The sequence below is a fragment of the Lepidochelys kempii genome, chromosome 25 (genome assembly GCF_965140285.1).
Source record: "Lepidochelys kempii isolate rLepKem1 chromosome 25, rLepKem1.hap1, whole genome shotgun sequence".
NCBI lineage: Eukaryota > Metazoa > Chordata > Testudines > Cheloniidae > Lepidochelys > Lepidochelys kempii.
In genome coordinates this window covers 4,198,912-4,215,750 of record NC_136404.1, presented here as the reverse complement: position 1 = coordinate 4,215,750, position 16,839 = coordinate 4,198,912, and the positions used below count along the sequence as shown (strand labels likewise).

The following is a 16,839-nucleotide window of genomic DNA, read 5'->3' as shown; positions in this document are numbered from 1 at the left end:
CAGATTAAGAAACTGGCTTGAGTGGGTGTGTTTCTAGTGGGGTCCTGGAATGATCGGTTCCTGGGTCTAAGCTGTTTAACATTTTTATCAATGACCTGGAAGAAAATATAAAATCATCACTGGTAAAGTTTGCAGATGACACAAAGATTGGGTGAATGGTAAATAATGAAGAGGACAGGTAACTGATACAGAGCAATCTGGATCACTTGGTCTACTGGGCGCAAGCAAACAATATGTGTTTTAATACAGCTAAATGTCAATGTATACACCAAGGAACAAAGAATGTAGACCATACTTACACAATGGGGGCCTCAATCCTGGGAAGCAGTGACTCTGAAAAAGATTTGGGGGTCATGGTAGGTAATCAGCTGAACAGGAGCTCCCAGTCCAACACTGTGGCCAAAACGGCTAATGCAATCCTTGGACGCATAAATGGGAATCTCAAGCAGAAGTAGAGAGGTTGTTTTACCTCTGTATTTGCTCTGGTGCAACTGCTGCTGGAATACTGTGTACAGTTCTGGTGTCCACAATTTAAGAAGGATGTTGATAAATTGGAGAGGGTTCAGAGAAGAGCCATAAGAATGATTAAAGGATTGAAAAACATGCCTTACAGTGATAGACTGCAGGAGCTCAATCTATTTCGCTTAACAAAGAGAAGACTAAGAGGTGACTTAATTCCAATCTATATGTACCTACATGGTGAACAAATATTTGATAATGGGCTCTTCGATCTAACAGAGAAAGGTCTAACACGAGCCAATGGCTGGAAGTAGAAGCTACAAAAATTCAGACTGGAAATAAGGTGTACATTTAACAGTGAGAGTAATTAACCACTGGAACAATTTACCAAGGGTCGTGGTGGATTCTCCATCACTGAATTTTTAAGTCAAGATTGGAGGTTTTTTCTAAAAGATATGCTCTAGTTCAAACAAAAATTACTTAATGGAAGTTCTATGGCCTGTGTTCTGGGAGGTTACAGTTGATTGGTCACAATAGTCACTTCCAGCCTTAAAAGCTATGAATATATCAACGTGAATTTCAAACTGGAAAAGATGTTAAAAGTCAAGCACTCAAAAGTTAGGAAATGCCAAGGCTGGCAACAGAAGAGTAATATCTACTTCTTTAAAGATACCACATACAGGATTTCCTCTGTTGGGTCCCACCTAGACTAGGATTGGAAGGTATGTTTGCTTAATATTCTAACATATTAGAATCAACACTTTTGAAAAGTCTAGTGTAGGAAAGGCAGCGAATACTTTAACACTTGCTAAACTGGTCAAGCTGAAGCTTAGGCTCTCTTTTAGGCTTTAACTCTAACAGGTTAGTATGCAGCGTGCCTTATCTATACTACTTTTCAAATTGTTAGCACATTGTAGCAAACACCCTTTAACGTCACACCTTTTATTCTAGTCTAGACAAAGTCTTGGCAAGTAGGTAGCTCAAGAGATCTCCTACTCATGTCTATGTAAAAAGTGCATACAGCTACACCAATTGCAAGGCAATTGCTAAGATAAAATGTGTGCCCTGTGGAAGCATTAGTATCAGGCTTCTGAAATCTAGGACATCCTTAAAGAAACAAAACCACCAGATGATGGAAGAAAATGAATCTTCTCAAATGAAAAGCAATCACCATTGTATTGATAGTCTGATAAGGAATTCATCCTAGAAACTGAGGCCAAGCTGATGTGGCTTGAAGAGCATACATAAAAGCACACGGTCATCTCCGTGATTGGGGCAGCACAGACTTGACTTTGGCCAAAAGATTCTCTACTCCGGATAGTGCAAGCAATGAGCAGACCCTATGACTAGCAGGAGTCTCCCAGTACCACACATAATGGCTCATACCATGGAGAGATGCAATTAGACATCTATGAAAGGAGAGGTTACTTACTTATACAATAACTGGAGTTCTTAGAGAGATTTTGTCCCTCTGAGTGCTCCACCCCAGATGCGCATGCACCCATGCACCTTCAAACAGAGATTTTTGGTCTGCACCTGCACCCTATACATTTTTATGCTCTGATTTGAGGGCACATAGGGGAGGAAGGAACCAATGCCACTCCAGTTTCTTCTCAAACCACAAAATCCAGCCAGAGGCAAAGACTCTGAAGTAGAGGGGAAGGAAGGCAGGTAGTGGAGTACCCATAGGAACAAACATCTCAAAGAATGGGGGGAGGGATACCTCAGTGGTTTGAGCATTGGCCTGCTAAACCCCGGGTTGTGAGTTCAATCCTTGAGGGGGCCATTTAGGGATCTGGGGCAAAAATTGGGGATTGGTCCTGCTTTGAGCAGGGGGTTGGACTAGATGACCTCCTGAGGTCCCTTCCAACCCTGATATTCTATGATTCTATGAACTCTAATTGCCATAGAAGTAAGTAACTTAGCCTTCTCCTTTGAGCAACTGTTCCTATGGTTGTTGTTGCAATAATTGGGCCTACAAATTTACTCTAATTGTGAGCAAGTGTGAAAAGTGAAAGTCCACAAAATGTCAAAATAACCTAGAACACATGTTGGTGGGAAAAGGTGAAAAATGAAGACAAAGATTAAATTAGTCTAAACAAAAAGGCCTACTACTAAAATTCAAGGACTGTTAAAGTCATGCTTCATGAACAAGCGTGAAACCAGAAATCAATGAACCAAAATTTGGTTGGAAATTAGGCCTAATTTGTTCACAAATTAATGAGAGTTCTCTTTCAGGGTCCTCAAAAAGAAAACCTTGGCGAAGGGTGGGGAGGGAAATCTGGCTACCGTGAGAGTGTTTGAGTGTCAGAAGAAGATGGAAGGAGCTTCCCCACCTTGGCTGCCATTCCCACCATCTCCTGAAACCCAACCTGATCATTGTGCCTCCATAATTCTGATCCTGAGAGATGTCTTAACCAGACATAGACATCTCAGGAGGGGCGGGGGAAGAGGGTGTCAAGTGGAAAGACAGTGGAATCTTGGACAGAGATCTCCAAGTCCCAGAAGGGATCGTACAGTTTCTAGCATGTGCGAGCGTGGGGCAAGTCGCTAGAAGCATCATTCCCAGTAGCTATGTTGTCATCAGAGGGTGAGACGGTACCAGCAGAAGATCCTTCTCGGTACCTCTCAGTAGAGGGCAATCAGGTTCTTCAGATACTTGCAAGTTCTCTTGCACAAGGAATCTAGTCAGCACTGGCAAAGAAGGGCACTGAGTGGCTGGCTGCAATGCAGCTGAAGATACCAGGGATGGTAAGGCCGGGCAATCTGTATGTTCCTTATGCCCATGGCCCATAGAAGTGGGGGCCAGGGTCAGCGATGAAGCTGGCTTCCTCAAGGAGTTTCTGTGTCTGGAAGACCAGCATCAGTGCCAAGCTGGGCTGCTTACTGAGAGATTTCTGGGTGCGTGAAATACTGGACATCTTTTTTGCTGGTATGGAGAGGTCGGCACTGGAGGGGATAGGAGCCTCGATAGTATACGTACCCAGACACTAGGTTTCCTTGCGTCCCAACTTCTGGGGCAACTTCTCCCTCTTCTTAGGCTCTCTACTGGAGGACCTTGGGGGGGTGGGGGGGGTTGCTTTGTTTTGTTTTTTTTAAAAGATGTCAGGGTCTCTGAAGCTATCCACAGGTCTCTGCTTATTGAAGCTGGAACCACAGAAGTTGCTGGAGCACCCAGATTGTCTGAGGCCAATGTACTAGGTGTGGGGAGTGAGAAGAGGGTATTCGGGCCCTGAAGCAGTAGCAGGTCTCAAGGAATGTTCCACGAGCAGTAACTTGAGCCTGTCTTCTTTCAGCTTCCTTGATCTGCTCTTAAAGCCAGTGCAGACCTTGCACTCAGATGGAATGGGAGACTCTCCGAGACAGTAGAGGCAGCTGGAATGTTCGTCACTGAGGGGAAAAAGACTTATTAAAGGTCTGGCAGGGTTTGAAGCCTGGAGTTTTGGGCATGCTCCTCTAAAAAAGACAACAAAGAGAGGCCAAGGTCTCGGGGGGAGAAAGGAGGTCCCAACTGCAAAAACAAAATGGGGAAACCACCCAAAAGCACCCAACGTGTGCAGGGAATACATACAATAAAATAGAATAAAAAATAAAGACAAGCAAGCTAGATGAACTCAAAGCTAACAGACACCACAACACTCCATCGCTAGCCACAGACAGTTAGGAAGGAACTAGAGTGATCGCACATGTCCATTCTCCCATATACACTCTTTGATCGCAGCACAGGAACAGACCACCTGAACACTGCTACTAAAAACCTGTGATCAAAAGCGCATGGGTGTGCGCACACAGCTGGAGGGGAGCACCCATAGGGACAACTACTCAAAGAACACATTTTTTGATAACAGTAGTCAACTGTCTTACCAAGAGTTGAAACTTAGCTTAAATTACTTCCCAAGAGACAAAACTAAACTAAATAAAAGCACTCCACATTCAAAAAATGTGTGTCCACACAGGGGGTTATGTTATATCAGCACAGCTACAGTGCTAGAATTATACTGGTATAGTTATACCAGTAAATTTACTCACGTAGACAATGCTTAAGGGAAGTATTTATGAGAGTTTAAATGCACCACCTTATCTTAGCAAGTATTTGGTACCAGGTTGGTCCAATTATGAATTGCCTTTTGTGAGGTTTAAAATCAATAAGAATCAGAAAATCAGAAAATAACTGCCCGTGCAACAAACCCTAAGATCATTAGATAACAGAGGCTCAAAGTGGATTCACAAACCATTGCTATAATCAATAGTTTTTCACCCTACCTCACCAGGGTGTTTCAAGTCTTGGACCCCGTCACCTGGGAGCAGGCTGTTTGACTGGGATGGAATGCAAGACCCCGGCTGAGAGACTCATCTTGGTAAAAGCCAGGTTGAGTCTAAATCCCTATCAGGATTAGCATGGGGCTGCTGGAATATCATATCATATCATATCTGGGCCACCCTGGGACTGCTGGAACATGGAGTCCTCGCAACCTCTGATTCTGTTAGAGAGTTTTTAATGTGAAGAACACTGATGGCAAACACATCAAAGTTGGCTTCCCCAGCCACACAGAGGTAACACAAACACCAGACTTCTCTGAATGCTAACAATATTGGTGATCTGGAGAGCCATTCAAATTAACTCCAACTTTGAGGAATTCAGGACACTCCCTATCTTCAAAGCAATAATAAAATACCCATTGAGCCAACAATAAGCAAGTACTCTGGGCCAAGAATCCCCTCTGCTAGAGCTCTCCATCCCAGATATAATCTGTAATTTCTCATGCCTTGTTGGATTTGGAGGTCCAGTCTTGGAGAAGATGTGATACCGGTCAGCACAAGACAGGGAAATCCTAATGTCATTATTCTGATGACTACAATATAGGATGTCCTGAGATGAGCAGATCACTGTATCTGCATTCCCCACCAACAATGTCATACACTAAAAGTTTGCTGTCACCTGATCATGTACTCAGAGTACAGGTAAAACTGGTGCTCAATGATGAAAACAATCTGTGTCTGCCAAACCTGCGGTGCTTGGGATCACGTGGGTCTCATCTTGCTGACCCACGTGCGATACAGCTGCATGATTAAAGACCAGCTGGATCTTGCCATACAGAATGATATTCTGACACCTCTCAAAAGATAGATCTGAGTAGTAAATCCTTCCAACGTGAACACACCCAGTCAGTGAAAGCCAACAAATTACTACCCTCCAGCAACAACAATAGCTGACACGGACACCTCCAATTAAGTGCCAGTCACAATGCTGATAAAGCTGATATCCTAGTTTATTCTGGAATATTTTTGGAGAGGGGAGAATTAACTAGCCAAGTGACTAACATTCCCCAAATAATGAAAACATTAAGGACAGTCTCTGCCTTAAAGGGCAACTGCAAGGGCCAGGTTAGAATCACCACCAGATGAATAAGACATCCTACAAAGGCTAAATACCAAAATGTCTCACAGGGCAGAGGTTCTCCCTAATGAAACTGGGGGGCGGGGAGTTGCTGTTACTCCATTTTAGTAGGATTTCAAATAAATGACAAACTCAATGAGGCCTCCAAGCAGTGTCTCTTCATTACTAGCCACACTGGGTGAATCACCTAAGATTGAACGCGTTATAAATTTTACATGTTGCAGGACCGACCAGTGATGACTCCTTGTGAATTGATGCTCCATGTGCCCCAGAGACTATTGTGCCACATGCCAGTGACCATGGGTCTAGTGCCAAGTTCCCGTCCCAAATGCACTTCCATTTAATGAGCACTGTGATGAAGAGCACCAGCAGAGAGGTGCTCAGACAAAGCACAGCAAAAATTAAACCTAATCTTGCCTCCACAGGGGCTCAAATCTGAGTCAGCAGAATAGTTCTTCTGTCCCCCACTCCCACACATACACACTTCCCTCTGAAACATTAGAGACTGTCCACAACTTGAGAGGGGACACTGAATAGGATGGATCGGTGCTTTCAGGTAGGACACTTTCCTCTTAGAAGAATGGCTGGTGTGTTATGCTCAGGGTCATACTGATGGCCAGATTTGGGGTTAGGAAAAAAACTGCCCTCAGTTCAGACTGGCAGGGACCTTGGGGGGTTTCAACTTCCTCTGCAGCACGGGGCATAGTTTACCTGCTAGGATCATCTGGACATCATCACCTGGCCGTTGCAGGGACCTCAGGCATTGGTGGAAACCTTGGTCTCTCCTGTTCTCTTCACTGTTTAATCTGAGTCATGAATATTTTAGACTAACTGAAGTTTTAGGGCTAAGAATACGAGCAACTGGGTGAAATTTAATGGCCTATGATCTAGAGAAGGCCAGACTAGGTTGTCTAATGGTCCCTTCTAGCTTTACATCTATGAAACTAAACAGCTATCACTAAGGCTTTCAGGGAACCTACAACATGATTGTCAAGCATCAGAGGGGTAGCCGTGTTAGTCTGGATCTCTAAAAGGGGCAAAGAGTCCTGTGGCACCTTATAGACTAACAGACGTATTGGAGCATAAGCTTTCGTAGGTGACTACCCAGTTCGTCGGCATCCGACGAAGTGGGTATTCACCCACAAAAGCTTATGCTCCAATACGTCTGTGAGTCTATAAGGTGCCACAGGACTCTTTGCCCCTTTTACAACATGATTGTTAATTATCTGTACTACAGCAGGACCTAGGAACCCCAATCAAGGATCAGAGACACATCATGCAAGTACTGTACAGACAGAAAATAAAGAACTTACAGGCTAGATGTCAGACAGGACACGACAGTGGAGAATACAAACTGGGTGGAATAACAGGAACAACAAATTAGCAAAAAAACTGAAGTCTCAGTTCATCTCTTCCTTAACCAATGCTAGCTGACAGTGATTTTGAAGCACCACAGAAGCAGACACGTTAAGGAGCAACTTGCAGGAAAAATGGGCAGCTTTACCATTTGTGTTGGGGAGAGAGAGAGAGAGAGAGTGTGAGTAAGTGAGCGAGTGTGTGTGTCTCCCCCTCTTCCCCCCCCCCCATGCCATGTATGGGGAACAGTGTAAGAGAGTTGGTAGATGCTGGAGGGAGGAGTAGACAGGCAAGTGATGAAGATCACCTTCACCATGCCAGTGATGGCGAAGTCAACAGCTTGATAAGTCAATAGATCTGAAGGAAAGGGTGGGACTAAATGGTGAAGAGTCTCAAAAAGCAAAGATTCTGTTTGAAGCGGTGGAGGAGGTGGAGCCTGTAGAGAGGCACAGAGGGAGGTGATGTATCAGGAAGGTGAACCCAGTAGCAGCATTTTGAATAGACTTGAATAGAGTGATGTGGCTGGTTTCATGGCCAGAGAAGAGACTAGTAGTCAAGGCAGATGAAAATGCCTGAACAAGAGCCTTGATGGTCTGGACAGAAAGAAAAGTCTGAATCTTGGAAACTTTAGCTAGGTAGAAGCAGCAAGACTTGGACACTGCTCCGAAGTGTGGATCGAGAGACGGGGGTGAGTCAAAGATGACGCTTCTATTACAGGCCTAAGTGATGGTGTTATCCACAGTGACAGAAATAATGATCCAAGGCCTGGAAACTTGCTTTACAGTGAGAAACTAAAAAAGGTCACTATTTATTTTATCTAAGACTAGTTATGGGGTGGCTTGATAAGTCTATGAACAGTAGAGAAGGTTTCAGTAGATACAGTTTGTACTGTATCTAACAGACAAAGATATAACAGGATCCAATGGTTGGAAGCTTAAGCTAGACAAATTCAGACTAGAAATAAGATGCACTTTCTTTGAATCAAAATTGCATGTCTTTCTAAATGATTCTGTCTAGCTGAACCAGAAGTCATGGGTTTGATGCAGGAATTACTGAGTGAAATTTTATGGTTTGTGTTATGCAAGAGGTCAGACTAGATGATTACAATAATCTTTCCTGGCCTTAATCTATGAGTAAAGAAAGTTGTTTAATATCCCTGCTTTGTCTACTGATTTAAGTCCACATTCCTTACTGTTTTGCTTCAGTTGTGGCAGTGATGTGGATGAGACTTAGGTTCGTGAGTGAAGGCAGAGGCAAAAGCAGCACAATTTAAAGGAAAGAGGATCTGCTCGCCCTCCACCTTACATAGTCTGTCCACAGAATGGAAGATGATGGCAGGACTGGAGAATTAGACAGAAATCAAGGAAGTACATCTTCTCCCTTATTTTCTTGCTGTAAAAGAATTAGAAAACGTTTTACCTGTCTGTGAAGGAGGGAACTGTGTTAAAGATGAAGTTCTTTCACGTTTTACAGGAGGACAGTAACTCCCATCCTCATGGTCAGATTCTGTAGAGATAAAGGATTTAGAGATAAAACAGGCAAAATTCTGATTAGACAGCAACTAGAGATCTAAAATAACTAAAAAAATAACTAAAACACTTCCTTTCTTACCGTCTCCATCTTCTGGACTTGACCCATCTGCTGACCTCTGTAATCACAAGATAAGTTAAGATATTATATCACAGACTGATAGAAAAAATACCCCATTCTCTAGACCATCCCATATGCCTTAATTGTTGGTTTGGAGACTTTCTGCTATCACAGATTGGTATTCAAACTGTAAAAACATTAGAGTAAATTATGTTCAAACATACTGGATAGCAGACAGACTCTCACTTAACAGAATGTAAACAAAAAGCACAAATGCTCAGTAATTAACATTAATGGAGACATACTTTTTTGTCAGGTTTCAGAGTAGCAGCCGTGTTAGTCTGTATCCGCAAAAGGAAAAAGGAGGACTTGTGGCACCTTAGAGACTAACCAATTTATTTGAGCATAAGCTTTCGTGAGCTACAGCTCACTTCATCGGATGCATTCAGTGGAAAATACAGTGGGGAGATTTATATACATAGAGAACATGAAACAATGGGTGTTACCATACACACTGTAATGAGAGTGATCAGGTAAGGTGAGCTACTACCAGCAGGAAAGCGGGCAGGGGGGAAACCTTTTGTAAGGATAATCATGTGCCAGCAATGCCCCTCTGCCATGTACATTGGTCAAACTGGACAGTCTCTACGTAAAAGAATAAATGGACACAAATCAGATGTCAAGAATTATAACATTCATAAACCAGTCGGAGAACACTTCAATCTCTCTGGTCACGCGATTACAGACATGAAAGTTGCGATATTACAATAGAAAAACTTCAAAACCATACGCCAGCGAGAGACTGTTGAATTGGAATTCATTTGCAAATTGGATACAATTAACTTAGGCTTGAATAGAGACTGGGAGTGGCTAAGTTAATTGTATCCAATTTGCAAATGAATTCCAATTCAGCAGTTTCTCGCTGGAGTCTGGTTTTGAAGTTTTTCTGTTGTAATATCGCAACTTTCATGTCTGTAATCGCGTGACCAGAGAGATTGAAGTGTTCTCCGACTGGTTTATGAATGTTATAATTCTTGACATCTGATTTGTGTCCATTTATTCTTTTATGTAGAGACTGTCCAGTTTGACCAATGTACATGGCAGAGGGGCATTGCTGGCACATGATGGCATAGATCACATTGGTGGATGTGCAGGTGAACGAGCCTCTGATAGTGTGGCTGAGAGTGGTTTTGTATGTGTGGAAAGGAGGGAAGGGAGAAAACCTGGATTTGTGCTGGAAATGGCCCACCTTGATTATCATACACATTGTAAGGAGAGGTTTCAGAGTAACAGCCATGTTAGTCTGTATTCGCAAAAAGAAAAGGAGGACTTGTGGCACCTTAGAGACTAACCAATTTATTTGAGCATGAGCTTTCGTGAGCTACATCCGATGAAGAGAGCTGTAGCTCACGAAAGCTCATGCTCAAATAAATTGGTTAGTCTCTAAGGTGCCACAAGTACTCCTTTTCTTATTGTAAGGAGAGTGATCACTTTAGATAAGCTATTACAGGCAGGAGAGTGGGGTGGGGGGAGAGAAAACCTTTTGAAGTGGTAAACACCCATTTTTTCATGGTTTGTATGTATAAGAACATCTTCTGTATTTTCCACAGCATGCATCTGATGAAGTGAGCTGTAGCTCACGAAAGCTTATGCTCAAATAAATTGGTTAGTCTCTAAGGTGCCACAAGTACTCCTTTTCTTTTTATGATTCTAAGCGAAATGAATTGTTTGCATCGGTCTTCACTGCATAAGATGAGGAAGAGTTCCACACCTAAGCCATTCTTTTTAGGTAACAAATCTGAGGAACTGTCCCAGACTGAGGTGTCAATAGAGGAGATTTGGAGAAAAAACCTGAAACAGTAAGTCAGTAGGACCAGGTGGTATGAACTCAAGAATCATAGAATATCAGGGCTGGAAGGAACCTCAGGAGGTCTAATCCAACCCCCTGCTCAAAGCAGGACCAATCCCCAATTAAATCATCCCAACCAGGGCTTTGTCAAGCCTGACCTTAAAAACTTCTAAGAAAGGAGATTCCACCACCTCCCTAGGTAATGCATTCCAGTGTTTCACCACCCTCATACTGAAAACGTTTTTCCTAATATCCAACCTATATCTCCCCCACTGCAGCTTGAGACCATTACTCCTCGTTCTGTCATCTGCTATCACTGAGAATAGTCTAGATCCATCCTCTTTGGAACCCCCTTTCAGGTAGTTGAAAGCAGCTATCAAATCCCCCCTCATTCTTCTCTTCCGCAGACTAAACAATCCCAGCTCCCTCAGTCTCTCCTCGTAAGTCATGGGTTCCAGCCCCCTAATCATTTGTTGCGTTCTGCTGGACTCTTTCCAATTTTTTCACATCCTTCTTGTAGCGTGGGGCCCAAAACTGGACACAGTACAGATTTTTCCAGGGACTGAGGTGAGGCTGACTGGCCTGTAGTTCCCAGGATCCTCCTTCTTCCCTTTTTTAAAGATGGGTACTACATTAGCCTTTTTCCAGTCGTCTGGGACTTCCCCGGATCGCCATGAGTTTTCAAAGACAATTTGAGTTCTGAAGGAACTCAAATATGAAGTTGCAAAACTACTAACTGTGGTATGTAACCTATTGCTTAAATGATCCTGTCTCAGACAACTAGAAGATAGCTAAAGTTACATCAATTTTTTTTTAAAAAAGGCTTGAGAGGCAATCCTGGCAACTACAGGCTAGTGTGCCTAACTTCAGTGCCAGGCAAATTGCTGGAAAGTATAGTAAAGAACAGAATTATCAAGCATATAAATGAACACAGTATGTTGAGGAAGAGTCAACCTGGCTTTTGTACAGGGAAATCATGCCTTGCCAATCTTTAGAATTCACTGAGGGGGTCAAACATGTGGAAAAGGATGATTCAGTGGACACAGTGCACTTAGACTTTCAGAAAGCCTTTGACAAGGTCCCTCACCAAAGGCACTTAAGCAATATAAGCAGTCATGGCATAAGAGGGAAGGTCCTCTTATGGTTCAGTAACTGGTTAAAAGACCAGAAACAAAGTGTCAGTTTTCACAACGGAGAGAGCTAAACAGTGGAATCCCCCAAGGCTGTGTACTAGGACCAAGCGCTGTTCAACATGTCCATAAATAATCTGGAAAAAGGGATAAACAGTGAGATGGCAAAATTTGCAGATGATATAAAATTACTTGACATAGTTACTGCCAAATCTGACTGAAGAGAGTTACATAAAAGGTCTCATTAAACTTGCTAACTAGGCAACCCAATGGCTGATGAAATTCAAAGTAATGCATGCTGGAAAACATAAATGCAAAGTAATAGTTGATAAATTCAAAAGCTGCAGAATGCAAAGTTGATAAATGCAAAGTAATGCATGCTGGAAAACATGATTCCAACTATACATACAAAATGATGGGATCTAAATTAATTGTTTCCACTCAAAAAAGATCTTGGAGTTATCATGGATAGTTCTCTGAAAACATCTACTCAGTATGCACCAGCACTCACAAAAGCAAACAGAATGTTAGGTTAGAAACCATTAGGAAAGGATAAGACAGAAAATATAATACCACTATATAAATCCATGATATACCCACACCTTGAATACTTCATGCAGTTCTGGTCAGCCCATCTCAAAACATATCTACTAGAACTGAAAAAAGTATAGAGATTGGCAAAAAAAAAAAAAAATGATCAAGGGTAAGGAACAGTTTCCATACGAGGAGAGATTAAAAGGACTAGGGCAGTCACAGAATCATAGAATATCAGGGTTGGAAGGGACCTCAGGAGGTCACCTAGTCCAACCCCCTGCTCAAAGCAGGACCAATCCCCAACTAAATCATCTTAGAAAAGAGACTACTTGGGGGGTGGGGGGGGGGGCGGCATGATAGAGGTCTATAAAATCATGACTGGTGTGTAAAGCGAATAGGGAAGCATTATCTACCCCTTCACATAACACAAGAACCAGGGGTCACCCAATGAAATTAATAGGCAGCAGGTTTATAACAAACATAAGGAAGTACTTCTTTACACAACACACTGTCAAACTGTAGAACACATTACTAGGGGATGTTGTGAGGGTCAAAAGTATAACTGGGTTCAAAAACTATTTTATATAAGTTCATGGAGGACAGGTCCATCAACGATTCTTAGCCAAAATGGCCAGGGATGCAACCCTGTGTTCTGTGTGTCCCTAAACTTCTGACTGCCAAAAGCTGGACTGGATATCAGGGGATGTATCACTCAATAATTGCCCGGTTCTGTTCATTCCCTCTGAAGCATCTGGCACCAGCCACTGCCGGAAGACAGGATACTGAGCTAGGTGGACCATTCGTCTGAGCAAGTATAGACATTCTGATGTTCATTCTGGCACAAATAATCAAGAGCAACAAGGGACTTCTAGCATTTTGGACACTGCTGTACAATGTGTGCACTTACGATTGGTTTAGTCAATATGTCCTAATCCAACTCCTAAACAGGATCATAGAATCACAGGGTTAGAAGGGACTGCAAGGGTCATCTAGTCTAACCCCGTGCCAAGATGCAGGATTGGTTGTGTCTAAACCATCCAAGACAGATGACTATCCAGTCTCATCTTGAAAACCTCCAGTGAAGGAGCTTTCACAACCTTCCAAGGCAGGCTGTTCCATTTCCTACTGTTCTTACAGTTAGGAAGTTTTTCCTGAGATTTAATCTAAATCTGCTATGCTGTAGTATAGACCAAAACCTTTGCAGTTAAGGCAAAATAAAAAGCATGCATGCCAAATTTGCTAGTGGCTGCAGATGCTGCCAATATCATTTAAAAAGACAGTGGTTGCAAGCAACAGAAAGAGGAAAATCTCTCATGTGCTAATTTTTTTCCTGCTTAGCATGCCCATTGATATGAATGACTGGGTTTCTCCCCCACACCAGAATCCAGAGATGGTTCAAAGCTGTCATTCAGGGCTCAGACAAGAAAGCACCAACCACCAATAATTCCAGACTGAAAAACTTTCCAAGCTGCAATTTATGTTACCAAAACTATGTTAAATATCAGCAATTTCCACTAACCCTAACAACTAAGATATAACTTGCAGCGCAACAAAATCATACAAGGGTGAGAAAATAAGATAAGCAAAAGAAAAATTCAACTTGGGTAATTAACTTCAGCCTGCTTAAAAATTTCCTCTACAGTTCTAGCTGGAGGAAGTATGATTCCCTTCTTGTCCCAAACTGTTTAACAGTGCACACCAACACTACTCAGCAATTGCTGTGTTTTAGTGGTGGCTGAAAGAACACTGACGAAGAACTTGCTTAAACATTTTGGAATCCTTTATTATAGGCAGGGCTGGTAGCACTGCTTAAAGTTTCATGACACTTGCCGTTATAAGACGCTGTTTTCAGTTGCCTATAACTTTGCCCAACTATTTGGGCTGAAATTTTCAATGCTGGGTGTCTGCCTCAGGCTGAATTGTTCTGCAAAGTTTCAGCCAAAACGGTTAGCCATTTCCAAGAACAAAGCTAGAGAAAAATACTTTTTTTTGCTGCTAAATTCCTGGTCACCCCCTTTCTTTAGAAAACTCTAGGGACCCCATGCTTTGGAGCAAGGGCTTGAAATTGCTGAGCTGCATATCAGCAATGTGCCTTTTGCCACCCTCTGTAAAAATTCACCCTAATTTTTAAAAAAATCCCAGCTTGCACATGCTCAGTAGAGACTTGCTAGAGCTTGACAGCTAAAATCACCAACGAGTCTGTCCTCACTGAGCATGTCTGAGGGAAGAGCATCTTCGCAAGCAGGCTGGCTAACCTAGTGACGAGGGCTTTAAACTAGGTTCACCGGGGGAAGGAGACCAAAGCCCTGAGGTAAGTGGGAAAGTGGGATACCAGGAGGGAGCAGGAGTGCACGAGAGGGGAGGGCTCCTGCCTCATACTGAGAAAGAGGGACAATCAGCGAGTTATCTCAAGTGCCTATACACAAATGCAAAAAGCCTGGGAAACAAGCAGGGAGAACTGGAAGTCCTGGCACAGTCAAGGAATTATTTATGATGTGATTGGAATAACAGAGACTTGGTGGGATAACTCACATGACTGGAGTACTGCCATGGATGGATATAAACTGTTCAAGAAGGACAGGCAGGGCAGAAAAGGTGGGGGAGTTGCACTGTATGTAAGAGAGCAGTATGACTGCTCAGAGCTCTAGTATGAAACTGCAGAAAAACCTGAGAGTCTCTGGGTTAAGTTTAGAAGTGTGAGCAACAAGGGTGATGTCGTGGTGAGAATCTGCTATAGACCACTGGACCAGGGGGATGACGTGGACGAGGCTTTCTTCCGGCAACTCACGGAAGTTACTAGATCGCAGGCCCTGGTTCTCATGGGAGACTTCAATCACCCTGATACCTGCTGAGAGAGCAATACAGCGATGCACAGACAATCCAGGAAGTTTTTGGAAAGTGTAGAGGACAATTTCCTGGTGCAAGTGCTGGAGGAACCAACTGGGGCAGAGCTCTTCTTGACCTGATGCTCACAAACCAGGAAGAATTAGTAGGGAAAGCTAAAGTGGATGGGAACCTGGGAGGCAGTGACCATGAGATGGTCGAGTTCAGGATCCTGACACAGGGAAGAAAGGAGGGCAGCAGAATACGGACCCTGAAGTTCAGAAAAGCAGACTGTGACTCCCTCAGGGAACTGATGGGCAGGATCCCCTGGGAAAATAACATGAAGGGGAAAGGAGTCCAGGAGAGCTGGCTGTTTTTTAAAGAAGTCTTATTGAGGTTACAGGGACAAACCATCCCAATGTGTAGAAAGAATAGTAAATATGGCAGGCGACCAGCTTGGCCTCACAGTGAAATCCTTGCTGATCTTAAACACAAAAAAGAAGGTTACAAGAAGTGGAAGATTGGACAAATGACCAGGGATGAGTATAAAAATATTGCTCAGGGATGCAGGAGTGAAATCAGGAAGGCCAAATCACACCTGGAGTTGCAGCTACCAAGAGACGTGAAGGGTAACAAAAAGGGTTTCTATAGGTATGTTAGCAACAAGAAAGTCAAGGGAAGTGTGGGCCCCTTACTGAATGAGGGAGGCAACCTAGTGACAGAGGATCTGGAAAAAGCTAGTGTACTCAATGGTTTTTTTGCCTCTGTCCTCACGGACAAGGTCAGCTCCCAGACTACTGCACTGGGCAGCACAGCATGGGAGGAGGTGACCAGCCCTCTGTGGAGAAAGAAGTGGTTCGGGACTATTCAGAAAAGCTGGACGAGCACAAGTCCATGGGGCTGGATGCGCTGCATCCAAGAGTGCTAAAGGAGTTGGTGGATGTGACTGGAGAGCCATCGGCCATTATCTTTGAAAACTCATGGCGATCGGGGGAAGTCCCGGAAGACTGGAAAAAAGCTAATGTAGTGCCCATCTTTAAAAAAGAGAAGGAGGAGGATCCTGGGAACTACAGGCCAGTCAGCATCACCTCAGTCCCTGGTAAAATCATGGAGCAGGTCCTCAAGGAATCAATTCTGAAGCACTTAGAGGAGAGGAAAGTGATCAGGAACAGTCAGCATGGATTCACCAAGGGCAAGTCATGGCTGACTAATCGAATTGCCTTCTATGACAAGATAACTGGCTCTGTGGATGAGGGGAACACGGTGGACGTGTTGTTCCTTAACTTTAGCAAAGCTTTTGACACGGTCTCCCACAATATTCTTGCCAGCAAGTTAAAGAAGTATGGGCTGGATGAATGGACTATAAAGTGGACAGAAAGTTGGCTAGATTGTCAGGCTCAAAGGGTAGTGAACAATGGCTCCATGTCTAGTTGGCAGCCGGTATCAAGTGGAGTGCCCCAAGGGTCGGTCCTGGGACCGGTTTTGTTCAATATCTTCATAAATGATCTGGAGGACAGTGTGGATTGCACCCTCAGCAAGTTTGCAGATGACACTAAACTGGGAGGGAGAGGTAGATACAATGGAGGGTAGGGATAGGATACAGAGGGACCTAGACAAATTGGAGGATTGGGCCAAAAGAAATCTGATGAGGTTCAACAAGGACAAGTGCAGAATCTTGCACTTAGGAAGGAAGAATCCCA

General features: G+C 43.4%; 1 protein-coding gene across 4 annotated transcripts in view; it reads right to left on the bottom strand.

The window, feature by feature from the left end:
• The window catches only part of RANBP3 (RAN binding protein 3), a 175,977-nt gene that overhangs the window by 93,737 nt on the left and 65,401 nt on the right, over positions 1-16,839 (bottom strand). For all 4 annotated transcript variants that reach the window (XM_073324306.2, XM_073324307.2, XM_073324311.2 and 1 more), the window contains 2 exons: positions 8,825-8,861; positions 8,633-8,719 (listed from right to left, as the gene is read on the bottom strand). In XM_073324306.2, coding sequence (XP_073180407.1) covers positions 8,633-8,719; positions 8,825-8,861 — 124 coding nt within the window. The remainder of the gene's footprint in view (positions 1-8,632; positions 8,720-8,824; positions 8,862-16,839) is intronic.